Below are 26290 nucleotides of genomic sequence, written 5' to 3'. Positions count from 1 at the left end.
TTTTGATAACACAAGACAAAGATATTTACATTACCTTTATGTGGTAAGAAAATTGTATTGTTCCAGTGAAATCTTAATAATCTTAGTGAATCTGAGTAATGTGCATGTTGTCTAGTAATGAACATTTGGTGTATTCAGTCTATATTTTTAGAAGGATGTCCTTTGTCACAGTGTGACACAATTTTAATATTGAGATTGATCAATATCGAAAACCTTATCGTAAAATCATTTTTGGCCATATCGCCCAGCTCTAGATGTAAATGATATAAACGTATATGAGAAATCCTTTGGTGCCACCAGAGAAGAACGTTCCAATATCACATGCTATTTAATGTGTATATTTGTACAATCTTGATGGAAAATACACTTTCAAATATGATGATCATGATCTTTAATTTTGTTTTAACTTCTTTTTCTTTTTCTTCCTGCTCTCAGGAAAAAGCAGTCGTCCTCCTCAGACCAGAATGGCAAGGCCGGGACCAGGGGAGAGAGACGTCGGGGACTTCCCAAAGTCCAATCACAGGGTTCAGAGGAGCGAGAGTCTTCAGACAGTCGTAGAGAGGGCCGACGGCTGACGAAGACTCGGTCGCAAGACAGAAGCGATGCTGAGCTGGAGAGGAGTGGAGTACAACCCAGAAGGACAGAGGGTGAGCTCAGGCAATCTCAGGAGGAGTACCGAGCTGAGCCTGGCTCCATACGGCACCCCGCAAAGCCCAAGGCCGGGGAGCAGGAGGGTCATATGCACCCTAAAGCACCCAGCACAGGGCAGCCTGAAGGGGGCATGCCTGAGAGGAAGGTAGGGGAGGTGGGGAAGGAGGGCAGGGTTAGTCGTAGGTGGTCAGAGGAGCGGCAAGCTTCTCTGGATGGTCAGCAGCAGGCTTATGTTGGGGAGAGGACCGTGGGGGGTGCTGGGGGACAGGGAGGACCTGCCATTCAACCTGTTCCCTCTAAAACGAACCACACCCCGCAAGCCCAGCCGCCGGCTCCAGGGTTCCGAGTGGGCCCTGCTGGACCGGCCGGTCCCCCTGAGCTCAGGGAGCCTCCAGATTGGGGCAGGAAGCTGCAGCCGAGTCACCTGGAGCCCAGCTCGGCTGCCATGATGCGTAAATCCAAGCGGGAAAAGGCTGAAAGCATGCTGCGCAACGACTCACTCAGTTCTGACCAGTCGGAGTCCCTGCGGCCGCCTCCACCACGGCCCTACAAGTCCAAACGTGGCGGCAACAAGCGGCAAATGTCGGTCAGCAGCTCAGAGGAGGAGGGTGGCTCCACACCTGAATACACCAGCTGTGAGGATGTGGAGATTGAGAGCGTCAGCGAGAGAGGTGGGCTGCATCCAGCGTTTCCCAATATATGTTGAGTACTCATACCTGCATTCATGTGTTAAAGTTTTAGAGAATATAATTTCTTACGATTTCCTGTCCCAGTCTGGGGGACCCCACATTACTACTTAATACACACTAACACACCAGTGATCTTAGTCAAATGCATCGTCCCAAAGTCAACTCAATAGCTAAATTAATTTGTTCTAAATAATACCGGGCATTGTCTCCACCTGTTTTGGGTCTGATTCCTCAACAGAGAAATACTTTCCTTCAGATTCCGGATTTCACAAAGCAGTACAATATTTGCCATCAGTCCTGACTCTCTGGTTGCATATGGAATTTTGAACTGTGATATGTTAAATGATTATAAAGATATTTACCGTTTAAACACTGTCAGAACGATGTCTAAATAATAAGGTTAGAGATTGTAGGGGTTAGTGTGTTAGGATAGGTTTGGCTTCTCTGGAGCATAGCCGTGACCTGGAAAAAAAAACAATCTATAATACTTTAATTAAACTGTTTCAACTAGTAACAGTCAGAATATTTTTGGTTATATCAGTGCTAATATTAGGATATTTAAGGCCAGATCGTATGTTTTCTCGTAGTTATTAATGATTTTAGTTAGAATTTAGTGTGCCATTAATCTTCTTTTAGTGTGTGGAGGTGGGGGGGTTCAGACCAGTGAACTAAAGCAATAAATGGTGTAGTTTAAGAGAGGGTGTGCTCATGGTAGCATGTTGTTTGGCGAGCAAAGTAGTTGAACACAGACTTAAAAGGTCAGTGTATTAGCACAAGCTGGAGATGAAATGTAAACAGCAGACAGAGAGAGAGAGAATAGAGAATGAACAGTACACCAACTCATTCTTATCCTTGTAGCAGGACTTAATCAGACTGAGAGATTTCATTTACGCTGCAGGTAAGAGGCCTGATAGCGGCTCCATACACAGATTATGAGCAGAGGACTATTGAGGCTAGAGGCTTTCATTAGGTTGTGTACTGATACGACTTGGCTTTGTTTTACATGGATATATTGTTTAGAAAACACAAGTGCTGCCGATCTACTTCAGATTCCTTTCTGGCGCTCTTCTGTCAGTTTGTATTAGTTGTTATATATCGGTTTCTGGTATAAATATCTTGTGGAATACAATGTATAATAGAATATCAGATGCAAAAGACATTTTTTTTCAACATTTGTCAGTGGGGGCAAGAATTAGGTTTTTGAAATTGTAGTCTTTATTAATGAGCTACTTGTATATGCTTGTATTTATTGCATTTTTGATGTATGCAAACATCTCCACTTTCTACAGCAATGCAGTTAGTGATGGGAATGTTGAGGCTTAAGTAATAAATCTTCATCTGGTGATGCCTCTTCGCAGACGGGCAGATGAAAAGGCATATGGGTCATGGGAATATAATACAAAACAGCTGTAAAAATAAGATCAGTGTGCTGCTAAATTGCTGCTGATGATTTTTTTAATCTTGTTTTCATAAATGCAGTGGTGCCTTGTATTGTGACGGTCTCATACAGATGACGTCAGAACTGCCCACTTTTCTGTTTATGATTTTTCTTTTGATGTGGAGTAAGAGGTGTGTAAGGTTTTAAAAAAACTTTATTAGGGCAACACTTTTCTAACAGAACTGGGTTAGGGAGTGAAGAAGCACTCTCTTTAAAGAAAGATGCATTGCATTCTATATACTTTTAAGCTCTGACATACTTGTAAGTAAGCCACATGTCTTACTGCTCCATAGAGCTTTTCCTCTTTGTCTTTTATTTTTCCCTGGCCTTTACACATCACCTGAACTCCTCAGCCAGACTTCAAAATTCAAACGAGTTACGTAGTCTTGCCGGAAGAAAAAGGGAATAAGTGCAGTGGTAAATCAAAGCTCTTTTCAAACAAGCCGGAGTCGTCTATTCACAGGGTCATTTTTTCAGCTCTGGGACTGAAGCCCTGGTTCGGCAATGAATACCTAATGGCCTTATAGTAGATTAAGGAAAAAAACTGGAATAAAGATTGCCATATCATTAAATGCTGCTGTAAATCACAAAGCGCCTGATTCTAGAGTGGATTATATCTGTTATGTATTTATATATGTATTCTGCACTTATTTTTGTCATTGAATAGTGAGCAACTCTAGCAATCAGTCATTTTGGAGTGATCTAGATGGTTTGTAAACAGGGTTCCAGACTGTGCCTGTATGATGAGCTCATAGCTCCAGTACTGTGCGTCATAGCCATCTCTGCTGGTTGCCTTTGGCACTTGAGATGTCCCATGTGCTGAGAAATAAGCAGAAACGGTCAGTCCAGGGGCACAGCGCACATGCTGCCCCTCCATAAAACATGCCAGGAGTAAATATGAAGCCAGCGTCATGGAAAACTTTGACACTGTCACACTGTGTGTGTGTGTTTGTGTATGAGTGGCATTGTATGTCATTAAGCTTCCCCTGTCAAGAGACAAAATGAAGCTCTTAGGCTCTGAGCAAACACAAGTTCAGGAGCACACAAGCCCCATTAATCCCTGTCCGTGCCCTTGTGCTGCAGGGTGAAATGAGTGGCCATGCTTTAGGGCGACAGCTTGGCAGAGCGTGCCCCTCCAGAGCACAAATGTTCAATAAACGGAGAGCTGTGAGTGTAAACAGCAGGTTTGGAGAGTGTGTGTTCTGGCTAGGATAAAGCAGCAGCTCGTCAGGCAGAGAGGCTGTGTGTTTGTGATGCTCTCTACACTGTGAGGCCTCAATCCAGCTCACTATGCTTCTTTCCTCCTTTGATTTCCAGGGGACTGGGAGTGCTGTCCTCTGGACCCCACTGGGTGGCATGTATGTATTCCAGCACACTAAATATATAAACTCTATTGTAGTGTAGTTTGTATTTTACAGATTTGTTTTTGACAAACCATGTGGGTATATAGCCCTGCCTAAATGAATATGAAAGGATTGAATGTATGCAAATCCTACACAACTACATGAGTATTGAATACAAAGTAGGACGCAAGAAAAGTTTAGAGGTATCCAGAATAATGAAGATGAATGTAGCTATAATACAGCATTTCCCACAGGTCTAAGCCTGGAGACAGCACCATGGGAGAATCTATGTATATCCATACACTTCATAGCATTTCTTTATTTTTATGAATGTTTGACTAAAGCATGTTTAATATAGATGTGAAATATCATCTTGGAATACAGTGAAACATGTAGGTGAAGCAAATGACCCCATTGTTGGACACTGTTTAAACAGGATAGAATAAGTATCGTAGCATACACACCAATGAGACCACGGGTTTAAAACTGAATAATGCCTGGATCAGACTACATGATATTTTTGTCTTTCATGACGTTCACTATGTCAGATTAGCACTATAAATTTGTGCCATGTCTTGGTTGGGAGACTGGCAACACTCGACGTTTCACACGGACCGTTCTTTGTTCACGCCGTTGCGTGAGTTCAGAGTTTCTTTGGGGGGGGGGGGGTCAAGAAAATGTCAATCACGGCTACAGATTCGCTTTGTGCTGCTGTTGGTTTTGTGTTCCAAAAAGAAGAAGAAAACACAGTTGTGGACCCGTTCCTGTGTGTTTTGAGGAGGAGAGAATAGACTCCTGCAAAGAGAACTTGAGGTAATGTGTTAACATATCAAGCATTTCCTCGGTTTCTTTTTTTCCCACCTGACAGCCTCCTTCTTTCTCTTCTGTGTTTATATATGCGCACCAGACAGTGCTCTCTCCTCCTATTGGTAATCGTCAAGGACACGCTGTAGGATATGTCAGACTAGGCGAAACAATTCTAACATGGTAGACTTTTTGCCGTGGTGTTGTGGGGAGTCTCAGATGCCACATCGCTGGTCTTTGATTATGTCACACTACAAGACCATTACTCGCCCACGACGCTCAAATTAGGTTCAGACACTGGAAATTTGTCAGATACGACAAAATCCTGCCAAAATCGGGCTAAATTTGTGTAGACTGATCCCGGCATAACGTTGATTATTTTGTTACAGTGGAACTTGGGAAGGGGTGGGATATATTAGGCAGCAGGCTCTTGAAGTTGACATGGTGGGAGTGGGGAAAAATGGGCAAACATAAGGATTTGACAAGGGCCACATTGCGCTGGTTATAATGTGTTCGTCAGAACATCCCCACAACAGGTGTTACCAGTATGTAGCCCATGACCCTCTGTCACTGGTTCACCATTTGTGCTTCTTTGGTTCACTTCTGATGGGTACTAATCACTGCATACTGGCAAACACTACAAGACCTGCTGTGATGGGTATGCTCTGAACACAATTTTTTAGGACCACTGCAATTTCTGATGTCCAAGTCATTCATGTTCATAATCTTGCCCATTTTTACTGCTTCCAACACACCAGGCACCACCTTATATATCCCATCCTAGATGTATAAGATGCCACTGTAACAGAATTAACAGTACTATCCACTCCATTTTCTTATAACTAACATACGTGTAAACCAATTAACCATAGCATTATGGCCACATCCATGTCCCTACACTCACCGTCGGCTCCACTGGCCATACAGGAGCACTTTATAGTTCTACAGTTACAGACTGTAGCCCATCCGATGCTCTGCAAACTCTGTCTAGCCCCTTTCACCTTGTTCTCCAGTGTTCTGCACACTCTTAGGACCACCACAGAGCAGCTATGATTGGGTGGATATGAGTCCAACATAATAAAAGTAATTAATGTAAATAGTTAATGACTATATTTTACAGACCATTTATTTACATCTATTTTTTTTAAGAGATGGTTTCAATTGCTTAATTTAAACATGTATTTTGTGTTAATTTATATGCTATTTTGAATAAAATGGCAGAAATATGTAGGGTTGTGCGTGTGTGAAGGTGAGGTGAGGGTTGAATGTAATAAGAGAGTTTCCCCTCTGATGGGATTAAATCACTGCCTTGTTCTCTCCAGCATCCGGTTACATGGCAGCCCTCCAAGGAAGGTGATCATTTAATCGGCCGGATCACTCTGAGCAAGCGCACGGCCATGCCAAAAGAGGCTGGAGCACTGCTGGGGCTAAAGGTTAGTGACACACACGGCTCCCGCACCAATTACACACTTTTACACATACACGTACACACACAGGGGTCCATTGAGTAACTCTGTGAACTGTCACAAACAGAAGGATGTGATGCTGCCTAATTGGAGCAGCATGTTTTCGCTCTCATATGAAAATATCACAACTCAGAAATGGAAACGTTACAGGAGAAGGACAGTTCCCATATATTACCATCTGTTAAAGCAAATAAACAATTTGTTTTGAACTTGATCCTTTTTGATTTTGAACTTTCTTTAGTGTTTTCTCTTGTTTTCTTGTAATAAAATATTGTAATATAAAGTGTGTGTGTACATGTAGGTGGTAGGGGGTAAGATTACAGAAACAGGGAGACTCGGGGCCTTCATCACCAAAGTTAAAAAGGGAAGCCTGGCCGACGTGGTGGGCCATTTAAGGGCAGGTGAGCTCGGTTCTCTATCCTTCTCATTCCTTCTCTATGTATCCCCAAACTTAATTTTTGACTTCCATGTGATAAATTTCCCACAACCATTTACTGGAATAAGCAACAAATAAAACATCGACAGCAGAGTGCTTAGTAAATTAACCTGGAGATTTGTTATTTAATTTGACTGTTATTTTGTCTGTAGGAGATGAGGTGCTGCAGTGGAATGGTAAATCATTACCGGGATTAACTAAGAAGGAAGTGTACAATATCGTTTTGGATTCCCAAGCGGAACCCCAAGTTGAATTAGTTGTTTCAAGGCCCATTGGGTGAGTCTTCCATTACCTTCCTACAATTCTTAATGTCATCTCACCACAGCTAATGTTATTTCAGTGGCAAATGACCTGCAGGTTCTTCTAAGCACCAAGATTTGTCATAGTCTGTTCAAGAGGAAATGTGCACTTGAGGCCCAAGAGTTTTCTCAGTCTAGCCTACTTCAATGTTTTGGAGTTCTGGGGTAATTTATGTTTCAATTGTGTACAGTTTTCACTGTTAGCCATTATATTCTGCTTTGCACTGTCCTCCTCCCTCTTTTAAAAAGATGTATTCATTGATTTCTCTCCAAACACTTACGAAGGGTGTATAAATCTTACCCGTAAGTAAAACAAACTCCATGAGGTGATTCTCATCCCCCAGCTCTCTCCCTCCTTACCTCTGTCCGTTACCCCGTCGAAAATAAATATGCAGCCCTTGAAAACAAAGCTGCAAACTGTTCTGTGACCACACCTCCCAATTACTCCTGGTGTTTATCAGCTGACCATACAATGTTTGGTTAAAATCCTACTGTCCCTCAGTTGAGTGTGAGAGAGAGAGAGATGAATATCAAGTTATTTATTTATTTATTTATTTTTCTTTTCAGTGATATACCAAGAATACCAGAAACATCACACCCTCCATTAGAATCTAGTGAGTATTCAGTCTCATACATTGTATACTGCAGTCACTGGAGGTTTCTGTTCTAAAGCACATTAAGGACAGATTTCACTATATATATATATATATATATATATATATATATATATATATATATATATATATATATATATATATATATATATATATATATATATATATATATATATATATGTAGGTTGACTTATAAATATCTCTAGTTGCTGAATACTCATTTTAATTTTATGCTTTACTATGGGGATTTTGATTGAATTGTGATTGTGCAACTGAACATCCGTGTCCACAGTGGGTGCTATTAAAGTAGCAGAAAGCATTAATTATAGTGGTGTCTTGGACATATTGTGTATATTATGAATAATGTCTTTTTTTTTTTTTACAGGAATAATAAGTCTTTCATTACATGGCAACATTATTCTTTTCAAACCTTAACCGCTGTTTGCTTGGCCTTCAGGTTAACACGCTGTCATAATTTTAGTGATGCCTTTGTTGTCTGTGCCTCTACAGCAGGTTCAAGCTCCTTCGAGTCTCAGAAGATGGAGCGGCCATCTATATCTGTGCTGTCCCCTTCAAGCCCCGGTGGGCTTAGAGATGCTCCCCAACTTCTGCCTGGACAGCTCTCGGTGGATACAATATTAATCAGCACTTTTATCATCCTACTCATCTCCTTTTTTCCCTATTTCTCTGGGAACAAAACCTTGCTTGTGTATTTTTCAGGTGAAAATGTGGTACGATAAGGTGGGCCATCAGTTGATAGTGAACATCCTGCAGGCCAAAGAGCTACCCCCCAGACAGGACGGCCGACCCCGAAACCCTTACGTCAAAATGTATTTCCTGCCGGATAGAAGGTACTTTGACTTCTATGTTACTTTACTGACCCTTTTAAACTGACTTGGAGGAATGGAGTCTCAAACTAGGTTTAATTAATTATTGGTTATGGCCATTTTTATAACTTTCAGTGTACGTTTTTTCCCTTCGATACATATAAATATTGAGGTCATTTTGCTGTGCTTTTTTTTTTTTTTTTTTTTTAAAACAGTGATAAAAGCAAACGAAGAACAAAAACGGTAAAGAAGAGCTTGGAGCCCAAATGGAACCAAACCTTTGTGTACTCTCACGTGCACCGGCGGGATTTCAGAGAGCACATGCTTGAAATCACAGTGTGGGACCAGCCCAGAGTGCAGGACGAAGAAAGCGATTTCCTGGGAGAGGTGTGTGCAACACATTAGCGTAACACTCTTAGACCCTGTCTGGGTTTTTCCTCCCCCTGGTACAAATTAGTACTATATAACCTAGGAATCAGCCAATACCTTACACAGGACATTACAAATGTATGGTAAACGAAATGCAGAACTCCAGAATGGTGACTTAAAAAAAACAAGTGAATATAGCGGGGCTTTATTCAAAGTTCTTCAGGTACACTTTGAACTTTTTGTACAGTGTATAACTCTGTGTTCAGATTATGAAGGAAGTTAATTACGTTCATTGTTGTCTCTGTACAGCAACACATTTCATCTTGAAGTCTGCTTTGACGTTCTCCACGAATGTCTCTTCTCTCACTGTAGATCCTGATTGAGCTGGAGACCGCACTACTTGATGATAAACCTCATTGGTACAAACTGCAGACTCATGACCTCTCTTCCATCCCACTGCCTCACCCCTCACCGTACCTGCCTAGGAGACACGCCCATTTAGACACGCCCACCAAGAAACTGCAACGTGAGTGAATGAGTACAGTTATGAATACAGGGTTTTGATTGGAAGCTGTTTCTACTCCTTTTAAAATATCAGAGGTAGAGGTGCACTTCTAGTAGGATGCTCTGACACTTCATACATGATAATTAAAAGAACTATAATTAACTTTCAAAACAGTGTATTTATTTGAAACCATTAACCATATTAATACTATAAAATCTGTCTGACCAATTAGTTACTGCATCCATGTTAGTGTGTGTGCCTGATTATGTATATACATGTGGTCTCTTCTCCCATCTAAGAATCTCATGTGTCCATATGTGTTTTATGTCTGTCTTGTCTCTATCAATTTGTCTGTGTGTCTGTCTTGTGTCCATGTGTTTTTGTATGTGTGTCTGTGCAGGATCTCAGCGTGTCACAGAAACAGATTATGATGATGGTATTGGAGTAGTGGCTGCAGGTGGGTGGGGGGCATGGCATAACTTGCCTCTACACTATTACTGTGATTTGTGCCGTAGAACTTTATAAATAGAGAAGCAGGCTGGCAGCAGTTGGAGGAGACAATACCCCAAGCCATACCATGAGCTGGGCCGTCCTCACGTGCCGCTTTGCTGCAAATGTAATGAGTTGCCATTTTACTAGGTTTAGTGTTGCACCTCTTTTTTTTGACTTCAGAATGGATCTGATTCTTTAAGTGTGCTACAGGATACTCAGTGTTTCCTAGCATTGTGGAAGTAATTATTTTGTCTAAAAGCTGCAAATTGGACATGAAGAGAGAAAAGGTATACTATAGATATATTTTGTTCCCCAAAAGAACAAAGATTGTACCCTAAATGTACTTCAAAAGTACAACAGTGATCTACAGTCCAGTTGTGTATCTTACATTACTTTAATAAAGGTTAATGTACTGTGCACTTAGGCATATATATCACAGTAAATACAAAAAATAATATAAAACAAGAAATATTTGTTTTGAAAAAAATGTTTTGAAGAAAAACATTTTGTTCAGGTTCTTCCTGATTGCATGAATTTGTTAAATCAACAGCACACATTAATTAAAATCATTATTTATTAACCGCTAAAACTAGGTATTGGACGGTAACCTCAAATAATACGGACTGCCGCGAGGAGAGATTTGGAAAAAGTTAAACCAACACATTCACACACAGAATATCACACTCACTGGAATAATGTTAATTGATTTCATTCTAATGTTGGGTGTCATTTGTCACTTTGTTTTTTAGCAAATAAACATTTACAGCTCAGATAAACACATAAATAGATACATCTCTGGTGCCTAAAATGTTTGCACAGTACTGTAAATCATAGAAACAGCTTTTCTGCTTGGAATCTGTGCACCCCAGTTAGTACCCTACTGGTCAGAGTGTGTGGTATGACGTGACGTGAAAGGAGCCTGGATTCTCCTCTTCAGTTTAGCCTTGAGGTTCCTGTTCCTACTGCAGTACCATCCATGCCCTTGACTGTCTTAGCACTTCTGAGACAATGTACAATGCACAATTAGTGTTATGTCCTGAAATGACATTCTTCACACCAATAATGAAAGCAAATATTACTTGCATGAATGTGACACATCTATTCTTAGGATTCTTGTTATTCCCAGTGACAAGCTGTATTTGTCTGCTAGTTTTGTGCGTCATAAACCAATTCTAGCTCATGGTTTAACACTGAATGCTATAGAAACTCAGGCTTGATTACACTACAAACCACAATATACAAAATATATCTCTGCCTAATCGATTTGTGAAGGCGGCTGTTAGGTGTACCTAATTTACTAGCCACTCATGGTCCATTGTATGGAACCTGAGTATTTTGTGGTGGAGCCCGAGTTCCCCATTCTCAGTGTCCTGTCTCCAGTGCTTTTCTCTGTACAGCTGTCTTTGACCAAGTTGCACAGTGCAAGATGTGCATGACAACACATCCCTGGAGAAAGAGAAAAGCCAAAAGAGTACAGGCAAAGGAAGGCTGTGTCCTCTCCTCAGAATTGCACTCCATGTTCTACTCTCTACCATGCAGAGAGAAAATAAAGTGTTTGTGTTACTTTACCCCGATATGTCACGTTCAGTCTCCAAAAGCAGCACATCTCATTTGACTGTGAGTTCTGTTGAATCATATATATATATATATATATATATATATATAATGCACACACACACTATTTGTTACAAATCTATGCTCCACATGGGTTTATCCGTCTCCATCTTTTTCTTATCATCAAACATCTTCAAGCAATCAGTAAATGTAGTCATTAGAAAGCCAGCCCAAATGTAAAGTGTGTTTTTATAATCTAACACTTTAGCCAAGAATGTTTGATTTGTAATGGCGGGTAGCTCAGTGGTCACAGTCTGTGTAGCTGGCTAACAGAAGATTAGCTGGTCAAAGGTGTCAGGTAAATGAGTGTAAACACTTTTGCCTGGTAAAACAGGAAATGTCACATTGTGTATGGTATATTCGATAACATCTTTAAATTTTATATCACGGTGAACAGATGTGCTGTTTGGGCATCGATTTATGAATGAATATCTTATATTTATTAGTTGGGTTTTTTTTTGTTTTTTTTGCGCATGCATATCTGAGGGGGAAAAAAGTGCTTGTATATGTATTTGTCCTTTTTAACATTTATTTTGAAGTGCTGTTTATTTTTGTCTGTGTTTGTGCATGTGTAACGGTCTATTCTTAGCTCCAGAGACTCGACCAAGGGAACGAGAGAGGGAGCGAGACCGGGAAAGGGAGAGAGATCGGAGCACATTAGAGGTTCCTGAGCCTCAGAGGTTGACGCATCACAGATCTCGCTCTGTATCTCCTCACAGAGAGGAAGAGAGCAGGGCACGTTCACGGCCAACTAACATCCCCGTGCAGAGGTAACACACAGGACGCTATGGGACACGTTTACTTCTGGACAAATAAACTACTAATTTATAATCTTAAAAAAATAATATTTATTTTTCCCTTTTTAGTGTACTGTTCCAGAGGTATGAGCCAGCACCTTATTTGAATGATCTTTTCCACATTAAACGGTGTAACTTGTGTTTTCCGGCTTTGTGCCTAAAATGTTGCACGATTTGTGGAAGGGCTTTTTTTTATTGTTTATATTTTAGGAGAAATTGATTGTTAGAGGTGAAATGTACTGGGCTCTTCTCCTTCACATTTTTCTTTTATTGTCTAGGACTCTTGTATAAAAACAAAACTGTGTGTTATCATGGATAACTCCATGTTTGTGATGATCTGCATTTGACCACGTCACAGGACTGCACTCCTGATTGGGTTCTGTGTCCATTTTGGAAAATTTAAACATTGAATAAAATAACATGCAATGCATTACAGAAATGTATAGAATACAATAGATTACATTATTTCAATCTATACTGTATATTATTAAAAAAAAACTATTAAGATTATTCCATTAATGTGGTTACACAGTTGTATGCACATTCCACAGGGAGAATACACACATTGTAAAGTTGTAAAGTAATTCCTTTCTTTCTCTGTACCTCTTTGTGCAGGAGTTTAGATGAAGTTCAGCCTAGCCGGCGATCTCGTTCTCCCACTCGTTATCATGAGCGAGGCCGTGCGCAGGAGAGAGAGTATGTGGATGACAGGTAATTAAGGTCCTATATTTGTGTAAATATGACAATGTTTTTTCAGTTACTTTCAAGTGCCTTATATCATATGTTTCTCTCTATTTGATATAAATGTTGGGAGATCTTTCAGATGAAGTGAGTAGTGGTGTTTCTGCAGAAGACATGCTGGCCTGTCTTTTATTGCATTATAATGTGTGTTTTTGTAATATCACATTCTTCAAAAAAGAGAAAACTGGGAGCATACTACTTTTTCTTTCTTCAGTTATTTGACATTATTAAAGTTGGCCTGTGAGATTTCGAGCACCCGTAGGGATAGACCTGTGCCTCTGAAAAAGGCCATTCCATACACAATCCATATATTTATGACTTCTGAGTTCAGCTTGAATGAATTTATCCAATATTCCACATCATACATTTTTATTATTTTTCACATCATTTCACATGACCAGTAAAGTACTGGTGGTCCATCTGTCCAGAGGAGTGTTGGATACATTTGTGCAAACTTTACATTGTTAGCAATCGCACATTAAACCAGATTGCTCCTTCAAACGTGCCACCCTAGTCACACTGAAGACTTATGACCTGCTCCAATTCCTCTTATACCCTTGATTTTTCTTTGTTTACTTGTTTGTTTGTTATTTGTTTACTCCCTCACGAGTCACCCATTTTCATGGTAATTGCAGTGAGGCCATCTTGATACACAGATCAGTGCGGGGTAGGAGTGCAGAGTGCCTTCCCACCAAAAGGTAAAACACTGGGCCTGGACTGTATCTCTTTACAACTAGAATATTGTGTTATTATCATGGCCTTGTCCTTTTTTTAAGTTTCTTTGACCCTTGAAGCGTGTTCAGTTTGATAGAATGTATGTGTGCGTTATAGACACTACCCTTTTTTTTTTTTTTTCATACTCTCTCCATCTTTCTCTCTCTCACACACATGCACAGTGTCTCGTGTTTCTACTGGAACTGTCTTGCTCAGTTTTGTGCAGCACAGTAGCTCACTGACAAGAACCATTACCAGTGGAACTTTCCACTCCTTAATGGCACGCTGCCTAAAGAATGAGCCAGCAATCTCTACAAGGCAGCAGTTTAGTTAACCTCAAAATAACCATCATTTTTTATTCAACTATTATGACATTTATTTTAATCTCAGCTTGAGCCTGCCAATTAGAGAACTGTACACAGAGAGGATTACTGAATGGCTGTTTCTTAAGTAATGCAGTAATGCATGGCCTTTTTGTTTATAAATCACATTTGCTGCTGTTTTACTTTGTTACTCTGTCCACTTCTTGCATGCTTGCACGTTTTTATTCAGAAGGTATAGCACACTCCTGCCTAAGATGCCTCTCTTAGTCAGTGACATTCATAAAGACATCTATAGGTAAGGAGGCAAACTGGAAGGGACTTTCAGTTTGCCCTTAAAACCCCAGACTTGGAATACAGTCACTGTCCAGTAAAACTCATCTCAAAAAATGTCAGATTTTTAAAGTAAATATACTTTTTGTCCAAGTTATTTGGAATTATTTTACTGCTTCGGAGTAGCAGTGGCTTGTGTTTAAATGATGTCAAAAATGCCAACAAATATTTTATTTTGCACAGAAATTATGGTTTTATTGCTTTTGTAAAAGTCTGTGGTTAAATGAGTTAAAAAGAAAGACTTGGAAATTAGAGCATTCACTCTCTGGGGGGTTTTAAGTACATTTGTATAAAATTGTTGTGTGGAATGTGTACATGTGCCACTGTGTGTGTGCTCTCCAGTTATAAATCAAGAAAGTTTAAATTCGTCCAAACACATGATCTGCAGGACAAGCAAGACGACAACAAGATGTGTTGCTTAGTCTGATACTACATAGGATTGGAGTAATTGTTTGTTAACCAAAGAGTTTTCAATGTGTGTTTCCACTTTAACAAACATTTCAACAGAAAACAGTGGGGAAAAAAATGTGAAAGCTTTATTCTCTGAAAGAATACAAAGTGAAATTTTTTTTAACACGTTATTTTTATTTCGGGCGGCACGGTGGTGCAGCAGGTAGTGTCAGTCTCACAGCTCCAGGGACCTGGAGGTTGTGGATTCGATTCCCGCTCTGGGTGACTGTCTGTGAGGAGTTTGGTGTGTTCTCCCTGTGTCCGCATGGGTTTCCTCCCACAGTCCAAAAAACACACGTTGGTGGGTGGATTGGCGACTCAAGTGTCCGTATGTGTGAAGGACTGGCGCCCCCTCCAGGGTGTGTTCCTGCCTTGCTCCCAATGATTCCAGGTAGGCTATAGACCCACCACGACCCTGATCTGGATAAGCGGTTACAGATAATGAATGAATTATTTTTATTTCCCCTTCTGTGGATTCGCAATGAAGATATACTCAGATTTTATTAAATTAATTTAAGCATTTTGAATGATGTACAGTTCAAATCATCCTGCTGCTTTCTGCTACACCACAGAAAAGTCTATTTCTTATGTCATTATTATCTTGGTTTTTTTGGGGGGTTTTTTTGCTGCATGCTCGTGTGTTAAGCTCCACTCCTCCTGCATGCCTTAAGACTCAGCCTCGTCCTTCTGTGGTCTCTGCTACCCGCTGCAGTATTGCACAGAGGTTGCTTAGGTTCACTGATGACAGCACCGTTAGGTAAGAGATAGGTCATCCAATATGGGCACAAAAATCATCACCACTGAAATGTAAAGAAGCACAACTACATAAAAGCCAGAAAAGCCTAAGGATGATGTTTACTGTCAGCAGGTTTCATTGCATGCTTTCCAGTCTCCTCTTGCCATGATGAGAAAAAGCCAGATATATATTTTTTTTGTATCTAATATTATTTGCTTGTTATTCTCCATATATTTTGTCTTTTTGTCCTCCGTTTGTCTGTTTCCGTCTCTCCGTTGGATGGCATGTTGTGATCCTAGTGATCTGCAGCCCCCTCTTGACAGGTTTAGAAGTTCTAGTACCAACTGTCTGAGACCAGGTTCAAATTCCAATTCGCCAGAGCGAGACAGGTACTCACAAGACCTCTTTTTGTGTGGTTTTTTTTTTGTTTTGTTTTGTTTTTTTTCCCAGTCTAGTTCTAGTTACTGTTCCATTATGCACATACTTTTAATGTAAGATTATATTTATTTTCTTTAATCTTTGTTTTATTTCAGTGTGTTTTTTTTGTTGTTTTTTTTGTTTTTTGCCAGTGGAACTTGTTCAACTTGTGCACACATGTTTAATGTCTTTTCACACATAGAATCTTATCACTCACATGCACTTGCTCCATGGTAGAGAGGTCGAGGTGGTGTTGCATTGTGTTTAGAGTGTGGTGTGTAGCAGGATTCTGAGAAAGACTGTCCCCAGAGCTTTTGCATAGCACACATCATAAATGTGAGATAAACACAGTCACTGTGTCTGTCCTGACTTGCCCTGTTTCTTTCCCATTCCCACCTTGACTTCTTGGTGTATTGGACTTGCACTCTCGCTCAGGATCTCCCAGTCTCCCCCCTGCTTCCGATCCACCAGCCCCAGGATTCTAATCCAACACGCCTCCCCTGAAGACGACAGGTACCCCCACCCCAGGCACCCCTGCTAAACCTGGCCAGTGACCACTTTCCTCTCCTGTCCTATCTGCCTGTCCCGGCTAGAGCACTGCTTCCTGTGCCTTTTAGTCAAGCCGTTGCTTTAATCTTTAATGAAGTTTGTCTAGTAGATGTGTTCTGGTATTCTGTCTAACCTGTGGCTTCATTCTTGATTCAGTCTGACCCCAAGCTGGCTTCCCTGTGAGTGCTGTAGATTAGTGTCAGTTGTTTTGTAGAATACGTCTTCTCCTCTTTAACATCACTCTTCCCTTCTTTTGCCAAAAACGTTTCATGTTGCTGAAAATCTCTTGACATTTCTTGTGTAACTTGCCTCCCTTTTCCTAAACACTCCTTTGGGCTCTGCTGCTTTTTGTGTAGTTCATGGTTTTACATAGAGTAGATTGTCCTTGTTGGTGTGGTTTCTGGTGTTCTGGTCTTTGTATAGGTCAATACACTAATTTCACTGGGCTTAACATCTCACAGTATGTGTTCTCTCACTCTCACTCATTTTTTTTTTTTTCTTCTTATCAGCAGTTTTCACATTACAATGTATTTCACATTTCTTGACAGATTTCAATAATACAACATTTGTTAAGTAGAGTTTCCTTTACAAGAATGTAATCAGACAAACATTACTCAAACCTAACACTGAATGGCCTTATTTACTGTGTGCGTTCATGTCTTTAATGTTCATCAGTCACATTACATTGTGCTTTATGTTGATTTTGTCTGTTGTAATATCAGAATAGTCTTGTTGGAACATGTCTTTCATGCATTGTGTGCGTCTGTGTCTTTGCCCCCTCCATTCGTCATTCTCGTGTCCCTGACCTGTTAACGTTTCATCAGGATCCCGGAGTCTTTTTTTCCCACTCAGGAGACAGTTTACCACCTCAGTGCAAGGCCCATGGCACAGAGGTATACTGTGTTTACAGTGAGCCTAATTCAAAGAAGCACATGTGAATTCAAACATACATTCCCAGCATTTCATTTTCTTTATAGTCACACATTATTTTACACCATTTTCATTTAGTCTTCATTAACCACACAGTGCCTTCCGCTCATTCTTATATTTCTGTTTTTGCTTGAATCATATACATGTAACAGGAAGCCAAGGACTCTGGGCAAGCCGAGCTGTCAGAAACCTAACGAGAACATATCTGACAGTGAGCGGTAAGACATGCATTTCATACCATTCCATATCACATTCATATAATCATTTTGGAATAGTTACGTCTGAAACATAGCTCTTAAAGAAGCTGTTCTGTGTTGGTCTGTGTGCTGTTATTAATGTGTATTGTCAATTATTAGTGTAGTTTTAGACTATTTCAGAATGACGATATTAAGCTTGGTACAAATTATTTTCTTTTAACAGCAATTATTTTTGAGTGTTACATTTCCACAGGAAAACAGTGGTGTTCTTCAGGGACATCCTCTGCCCACCTCCCTTTTTTTTCCTTCCTTTTAATTGTACCTTGTGCATAAGCTCTTTTTCTTCCTCTTCGTAAAGTCTCTGTTAATTAGCTTGTGTCCGCACGGTTTGTCTGTATGTTGTTTTTTAATTTGTGGTTTGTTTTGTGTTTACTTTTCTTGCATGTTTCTTCCCTCACTGGCTTTCAGAATACAGCCTACCTCTATTCTGAGGGGTTCCAGAGGAAAGGGGGTATCCCTACTTTCACTGGGTAAGGTGACCCGTGGTGGGTCTAGCTCAAGCTTACCCCAAATGGACAGGTGCTAACCCCTGACCCTGCTCTAGGCTAGGAGAGAGATGCTGAATCCTGTCATACACCCCACCCTCACATTTCAGCCCATTTCACAAACACAAATACCACATCTCTCTGACCAGTCTGTTGTTTTCTCTCATTTCGCTGTATGGTGGCCGCTCCTACATTGGGAGCTGTAGATCCTCTTTAAAATCCCACAGACCTTGGCGTGTTTCTAAATATTTTTAAACTGGTCCCTTTTTTCCTGTGTTTTGAATATTTCTTGTTTCTGACTTGTTTTCCTTTCCCTTTTACTATGAGTTTTCATTTTAAAAATCACAATATTACTCTGTTTTAAGGATCAAATATGGACTTGAAATCAAGTGTTGGTGTGAAAATATTTGCTGTAAAACTGTGTTTATTAGAGTTTGATTAACGCCATCTTTGCACCTGAACGTTTCCTGAATATTACAGTTCTGATCCAGTTATTGCCCTATTGTCCTGTTGTATTCTGACAGATTATTTTTGCTTGTTTCCCCTCTCCCTGTATTCCAGGGGCCATCCACATGCCAGCACGGGATACCCTTCATCGTCAGGGACTCCACCATCAGCGCGTAGGGGCAGACAGTTGCCTCAAGTCCCCGCCAAAAGCAGCAGTGTAGAACAAGGTAAGGACAGTCGCATGCTTTCTGTACGTTGTCAGACATGGTACTCTCAGAGGTATGTTTTTGTTCAAGTGAGGTACGAACAGTGTAAATATGCCCTCAAATACAACCATGGTCTTTACTTCTAACTCAGTTCAGGGTCGCGATGGGTCCGGAGCCTACCCGGAATCACTGGGCACAAGGCAGGAACACAACCTGGGGGGGGGCGCCAATCCTTCACAGGGCAACACACATTCACTCACACATGGACACTTGAGTCGCCAATCCACCTACCAACGTGTGTTTTTGGACTGTGAGAGTACACCGGAGCACACGAGGAGAACACACCAAAGTCCTCACAGACAGTTGCCCATAGCAGGACTTGAACCCACAACCTCCAGGTCCCTGGAGCTGTGTGACTGCAACACTACCTGCTGCACCACGTCCCTGGAGCTGTGTGACTGCAACACTACCTGCTGCACCACCGTGCCATAGCTTATAGCTTTCTATTATAAATGGTTTCAAACGAAGCCTTGGTTCATTATTTGTTAATTAAACATATTATTCTACTTTAAAATGCAGTGATTCACACAGCGGGTATAATCTCCATAGAAAAGCATGAGACCAAATTGGTTGACCTAGAGCAGACTCGTGTGAACCTAAATCACTTAGCTTTGTGCTGTTGTAGTGATGGAGTTTCATCTAATACGTTCATGATTTATGGAATATGTTCAGATCATCCAACATCAGTGCCTGACCTCTCTAAGGCTCTTTTGGATTAATACTTTCAAATGCTGACAAAAATATTCCAACATCTAGCATAAAGCTTTCCACCAAGAGTAGAAGCAGTTACTGAAGGAAATGGTGGACATGTGTTCTCCCGTTATTAGTCATCACCTATTCCACCTCGTTAGGAGGACTCCCATTTACACACAGGTTAACGCCATGCCTGAAAGACTGTAACAAGAGACCTGAGCTAGTGTGGGGACTTTGACTACTAACAGCTATCAAGCACAGAAAAATCTGTGAAAGATATTGTCATATGTCAAAAATCTCATTTTCAGCAATGGTTAGGATTTTTAATATCCTCTAGTGTGAGCCAGGCATAATGTAACGCAACAAGACCTTTCCACCCTTCAGAGGACAACTGCCCAGATATTGTTGCTGTCCAATTAAATACATATCCAAATGTGTGGATTTTTAGTTTACTAAAATATTGGAAGACAATAGAAATGCTCCAAAATGACTTGGAAATAAATCTTTTTACATTGACTTCCATTGAGAATTAGGAAGGTTTTTCCTCCTTCTCCCTTCTCCTATATAATTACTGTAATGGGAGACAGATGTTTTATTTTTACCTGGATAGCAACGATATGCCACATCAGCTGACAGATGCTGACTAGCATTGCAGACACTGTGAAAAGGAGAGAAGGGGGGGTCATCCAGCCTACCCTGAGAGTGAGCCTAATTATGCTGACAACCTAGTGACACTTTTGATTTCTGAAAAAAAGTGGTGCAAACATTGTGTATAAATTATTTTAGATTTGAGAATGAGTGTAGAATGTGTGTTTTTGTGTAAACTATTTTTGAGACTACGTTCATGAATGGTTACACTATATATTGCATAAAACAGATTATAACATGATGATAAACAAATACTTTTGTATGTTGCAGCCCTTGCCTCAGAGGAGCGAACGCGGCAAATGAAGGTGCATTCCTACAGGACACCAGCTCCCTCCAGTACCAGCCAGGACCTGGAGAGGGCACTCAAAAACAAACGAGAGGTAAACTCTCCTGGCTCCTCTCACTCACTGTTCATTACACTTCTGCTGTTGTAAAGGGCCACTTATGATTTCTAATTGATTGTTTGATCAGTTCACTATTTACACTTTTTCAAACCAGCTGCCTCTCCTATGGAGGTGTAAATGCTTCCTCTGCTTTTCCTCCACAGCTTTATAAAGAGCAGCGGCGGAGCTGTGATAATGTATCCCATAAGTCCTCGGACAGTGATGTCAGTGACGTGTCAGCCATCTCTCGCGCCAGCAGTGCCTCACGGATCAGTAGCACCAGCTACATGTCCATTCAATCAGAGCGGCCCAGGGGTCACTTTAGGTGAGTTTTACTTTCTATTGTTACTTGACCAATTCACTCAGAAACCTATCCACCTTAACTAAACAGAAAACTGTGAAAGCTTTATTCTCCGTAAGAATACAAGGTGTGTTCCTGCTTTGCACCCAGTGATTCCGGGTAGACTCCGGACCCACCACGACCCTGAATTGGATAAGCAGTTACTGTCAATGAATAAATTTATTTTATATAAAGTTTTTTCAGTCAGAGTTTTTTTATTTTCTCCCCCCTCTGTAATCGATACATTTCATTTCTTTAGCAAAACATGTTGTTTTCTTTTCTTGCTATGGAAGTGAAATTAAAATAAAATTTTAATATGTAAGTTGGTTCGATGTTGATGGTTCTTAGGTTCCTGGGTTCAATCCTCTCCTCAGGTCACTATCTCTGCTTCTGAATTGCAGGGAAACAAGTGTCCACAAGTTTGTGTGTGAGAGATTAACCTCTGGAACATTTCAGGCACTCATCCAGTCAGTGTGTGTGAGACTGGGTGAGTGTGTAAAACTCTGTAGGTTTGTGTGAGAGACTGGGTGAATGTGACACACTGAAATGGCCTAATGCTCTAAGATTCTAAGTGAGCTCCAGACCCACTGTGAACCCGATCTGGATAAAGCTTCTACTGAAGAAGTATTGCCCTTTTACATGTTACATTTTGGTTTAAATTCGGAGACCGTATGCTTGCATTGGCTTGCTGTGCGTTTGTGTGGGGCACTTGTGACACTCGGGTCAATTTCATTGGAGAGTTGTGAAGAGGAGGACATTAGAAACAACAGGAAGGCTGGGGGATGGATACAGATGAGTGGCAGAGAGCAAGCAGCTGGCCCTTTGATGAAAGGAGCTGGTGGTACATTTCAAAGATCATGCTTTTTTTTTTTTTTTTTTTTTTTTTTTTTTTTTTAAAACTTAAAAGCCACACTTTTTTGGAGTGGTGACACCTGCCCACTAATCTGGGTTCCACACCAGCCTGACCTCCTGACACGTCTTTATAACTGCCAGATTAAAGAAGAGATACTAAATTCAACAGAGGGAAAAGATATTAAGTGAATTACCTTCAGTGTTTTAACCTTTCATTTATGCACCATTTTAAAGACACACTCCAGCCACAATAAATAATGTAACCTTTGCATCTGTTGTAAATGTCCAGTTACTGTTGCATTTTGTATTAAGAAATGAAATACCACTTTAAAAGCTGTTAAACAGACTTTAAACTCCAGTGAAAGTCTTCTGTGGTCTTTTTCTGTGTTTAGCCGCCATGTTCGCCCGTCCAGCCACAGCATGCTGAAAAGCACCAGTGTGAGTGGAGAGATCTTCTCTCTGGAGCGGACAGATGGTAGCCAGTCGGACACGGCTCTGGGCACTCTGGGAACTGGGGGGAAGAAGCGGCGCTCCAGTCTCAGTGCCCGCGTGGTGGCCATTGTGGGAATTCCTTCCAGACGCAGCAGGAGCACCTCTCAGCTCAGTCAGACAGGTCAAACACTCTCTCCCAGAAAACTAAACACCTGGAATTCAGACTCTCTTACAAATCTAATAATGAAGATTATAAGGTCATAAGAGAAATCTAAAACATTTAATGAAATATACACAGATCAGCAAAAAACCTGAACCATATAGGTGCACTTTAATGCTGGACTGAATCATCTGCCAACCAAAAATATACATAGACTGGAACATATGCCATAAGAATTTATTCTATTTGTTCTATTTGTACTTGGTCAAGCGTGCATAAATAAATTTGAATTCTTCAAATATTTAAATAAACCTAATGATAATATTTAAGAGGCAGCAGTGTAGGGATGGGAGGAGTCTCACTCCCTCTACATTTAGAGTGACATGTGCCTTCCTCTGTCATTATTAAAGTAGACAGAATATCAGCCGAGTGGCTAGAGTGACCTGTTTACGCCTTAGAGAGCATACGTTGCTGAGAATGGCAGTTCTCCTGTTAGCATTGGCAGGAGTTTACTGTTGTCAGCTGGAGATCATCCCTGGACTCTAATCAGATATAATGCAGACAAATGCCTTTGAAGTTGGATCTGATATCCTTTAAAATCCCATATTTTAAGCACTGTCTATTTATGGTTTAATAAATGGATTTCAGGGAAAAAAGGAAACAAATTCAGAAAGGATGGTAGAAAAAAGTTCTTGGCTTGTTGGGCCCTGGACAATATCTTAAAAGGCCCATCAGATGATAAATCAGACAGAGTAGCAAAGCTTCTATAAATCAGCTTTTTAAAGAGCTCTGCTGGCATGCAGCAGCTGCTGTGCTCTCTGCAGCTCTCCTGTGTCTAGCTAGCACAGGAACAGCGAAGAGTATTCACACAAACGGCCAGCCACTTCTATTATTATTAGAATTATGTCCAACGAAAGCAATTAACAGAAATGTTGTGAAATTGTGAATTAGCACTGCATGGCCTGATTTTTAAAGGAACACTACATAACATTTTTACCTTAAAATTACAGCTTTAGATTCATTGTAATGTTCCACTGAGCTGTAAAACTTAGAATAGAGACTCTGTTTTTGCTTGTGTTTAGCACTGTAGAAAGTGCACTATGTAACTTTCGGAGGATGGTAGGAACCTACCCCCTTCACACTGTTTTCAGTACAGCGCTGGACAAAAATTATTACTCTAGGGGGAGCCTAAAGAGCAAAAAACCCAAATTTTACCTAGCGTTTCTTTAAGTAAACACTTAATTCTACTCATTAAGGAACATATGATGGGATTATGAGTAAGAACATTATAAGAATACTTCTTTGTTTTTTCTCCAGAGAATGTTTCTTACTCTAAAGACAAATACATCTGCTTCTTTCATGGTTTCTTGGGAAATAAAAGCTAGACGTTCTGCGTTATTTACTGAATTAGAATCACTTTATTGGCCACTGTGCTTGCTCACAGAGGAATTTGTTCTCTGTATTTAAGCCAATCCGTGCAGTGAAACACAATTACACACACTAATGAACACTAGGGGGCAGTGATCACACATGCCAGGAGCGGTGGGCAGCCCTAGCCACAGTGCCGAGGGAGCAGTTGGGGGTTAGCTCTGGGGATCGAATTGGCAACCTCCCGGTTACAAGCCCAGCTCCCTAACCACCAGGCCATGGCTGGACCTGACGCTAATTAAATTACCTTCTAATAGAGAACAAGGAGTATTTTCATAGCTATGTTCATATAATTTTATTTAAAGCAGATGTATTCTAACCCTTTTTCACAAGTTAATACAGTTCACTGTTTCTCCGTATTTCCTCAGTCCTCTTACTTCTCTGTACTCATTTTGTTTGTTTTGCTTCATTTTACCTCATATTTGTGCTCTCACATAAACACAGGGTTAGCACTGTGATTGGAGAGGGGACAAGTCTAATGAATGTGCACTCTGTGTAAGAATCAGACAAAATTAAAATTATTTTATCCCATTTTTTCAATGGATAAAAATCACTTCACATAACTGAAATAATCCGGATATATATTCTTTCTCATAATAAGAAATACTAGCAGTACTGATCTTTTTTTGGTCGTATCACTCGAGACAGCAGCTGATGGCAGTTTGATGTATGGCGAAAGGCACATGGTGATATTCTGTGCGATGTGTGACATACTTCTATCTGCCCAAACAAACAACCGGCACTCCGTTTGGACTTTAGTAGATGGCATTTTCAAAGCATCTGCAATCCATCAAAGGCCATAAATAGCAGGGAAAGAGCCCCATGCCATGCAGCAGGAGATGGTTATACTAACCACGGCCAAAGCACCTTGTCTCAGACAGCCGTATTTCCTCTTCACTAAGCAAGAGCAACAGTGGAGAAGTGTACACACGTACACGTACGTACATGAACATTCTTAAAGGATATCCTCCTTTTTTTTTTTTTTTTTTTTTTTTTTTAATTCACCAACAAATCCATCAGTATTTTCATGTTGCTACTGTCAGTGTCCTTAGTGTCCTGCTCTGATATACTTCTGATGTACCTTACAGGCCATTGACTGGAAGCAGGACAATGTACAAAGAAAAACGTAAACCTTGTATTCAATAGATAAGGAACAGTAACAAGATCACATACATCAGATAGATTTGACTAAATATTTGCTTTTGACCCAAATATAATTGTTTTTACAGTTTTTGTTTTTAATGTTTTCTTTCTGCTTTCTCCTTTTTGTTTAATTCTGTTCTGTCAGGCCACTGTCAGTATTGTTAATAAAATAATAGGAACTTCTGCTTAGTAGCTCCACTCCAGTTCTATAGGGAAATCTGCTTGGAGTTCTTTATGGAAATATACTTATGTTGTACTCAAACTGTTTGGAAAGATAATAGTAATTTTAGTTGCGTTTTAGTTCATTTCACCCAAACTGCACTATTTACAGTGGATTATGGATTTAAGTTACTCTCTGCTACTTGAGGCTCTCCACTCGACTGAACTAAAAGACAGTAAATACACAACCCTCTGTGTGTTAAATGATTAAACTGTAAAGCATTTTTGAGGTTTATTTGAAGTATATTTGTTCTCTGGTTCTTTTTGACACTTTTTTCTTTCCTTTTATTTAGAAGCAGCAAATAAAAAGACGAAAGGCTCAAGTCAGATCCAGCGGAGTCAGGAGACGGGCATGGCAGTCGAATATCCTCGTAACGCAATGGCTCGCCAAGCTAGCCGAGAGTCAACTGACGGCAGCATGAATAGCTACAGCTCTGAGGGGAAGTCAGTATCTCTTTGAAGTGACACTTCATTTCAAATATTGTTCCATTTAAGTGTCTGTTGTAGTTGTTGAAGCGGTTCAGCTGCTGTTATACACCAATGATTTTTTGACCCTGTGCCTTCGGTGAACATGGTGCATCTAACAGGTCGTGTAAATCTTTTGGAAAAGCCAGGGAGATGTATTATGGAAAAAAAAGATAAGCTAATGGAAAACAGGTTAGACACTGATTTGCAATCTTAATATGTTCATTGTTTTTCGTAGCTCCATTTTTGGAACCAGATGGTGAGCCTTCCTCCCCTCTGATAATTAAAATATCCATCATCTGTACAGAGAGGCCTTAGCAGGGTCCTGAGCGTAGCACAAATACAGCAGCCATTGCTCACTGAGGATCTGACAGTGTCATGGCCAGTCATAGTGACCCTGACTGAGCAACACATGACACAGCCAGAAATGTGCATGTCTCTGTGATGTAAAGCTAATTGTACATTAATATGTGTTAAAGGAAGGTTAAATATCTATGAGGACTCTCATGGTAGCATGACACCAGCTGGCACTGCTCTC

At 40.5% G+C, this 26290-nt stretch overlaps 1 protein-coding gene across 6 annotated transcripts in view; it reads left to right on the top strand.

Moving 5' to 3' along the window:
- LOC136705248 (regulating synaptic membrane exocytosis protein 1-like) overlaps positions 1 to 26290 on the top strand; it is an 87124-nt gene that overhangs the window by 56695 nt on the left and 4139 nt on the right. Inside the window, exons 1-24 of one of the 6 annotated variants that reach the window (XM_066678634.1) lie at positions 446 to 1322; positions 4096 to 4136; positions 6248 to 6358; positions 6693 to 6792; positions 6980 to 7103; positions 7694 to 7740; positions 8251 to 8366; positions 8461 to 8591; positions 8783 to 8954; positions 9309 to 9462; positions 9842 to 9898; positions 12137 to 12317; positions 12414 to 12428; positions 12960 to 13055; positions 13721 to 13783; positions 15938 to 16027; positions 16491 to 16568; positions 17429 to 17497; positions 17687 to 17752; positions 18838 to 18950; positions 20601 to 20710; positions 20878 to 21038; positions 22298 to 22518; positions 25581 to 25731. In XM_066678634.1, the coding sequence (XP_066534731.1) occupies positions 740 to 1322; positions 4096 to 4136; positions 6248 to 6358; positions 6693 to 6792; positions 6980 to 7103; positions 7694 to 7740; positions 8251 to 8366; positions 8461 to 8591; positions 8783 to 8954; positions 9309 to 9462; positions 9842 to 9898; positions 12137 to 12317; positions 12414 to 12428; positions 12960 to 13055; positions 13721 to 13783; positions 15938 to 16027; positions 16491 to 16568; positions 17429 to 17497; positions 17687 to 17752; positions 18838 to 18950; positions 20601 to 20710; positions 20878 to 21038; positions 22298 to 22518; positions 25581 to 25731 (3050 nt within the window). In that variant the 5' untranslated portion in view covers positions 446 to 739. Of the gene's footprint in view, positions 1 to 445; positions 1353 to 4095; positions 4137 to 6247; positions 6359 to 6692; positions 6793 to 6979; positions 7104 to 7693; positions 7741 to 8250; positions 8367 to 8460; positions 8592 to 8782; positions 8955 to 9308; positions 9463 to 9841; positions 9899 to 12136; positions 12318 to 12413; positions 12429 to 12959; positions 13056 to 13720; positions 13784 to 15937; positions 16028 to 16490; positions 16569 to 17428; positions 17498 to 17686; positions 17753 to 18837; positions 18951 to 20600; positions 20711 to 20877; positions 21039 to 22297; positions 22519 to 25580; positions 25732 to 26290 lie in introns of those variants that run through there. The other 5 variants (XM_066678632.1, XM_066678635.1, XM_066678633.1 and 2 more) reach the window with 5 other exon arrangements.

The sequence above is a fragment of the Hoplias malabaricus genome, chromosome 8, assembly GCF_029633855.1.
Source record: "Hoplias malabaricus isolate fHopMal1 chromosome 8, fHopMal1.hap1, whole genome shotgun sequence".
NCBI classification, from domain to species: domain Eukaryota; kingdom Metazoa; phylum Chordata; class Actinopteri; order Characiformes; family Erythrinidae; genus Hoplias; species Hoplias malabaricus.
Note: the sequence above shows the minus strand (reverse complement) of the source record. Positions and strands in the feature narration are given on the sequence as shown.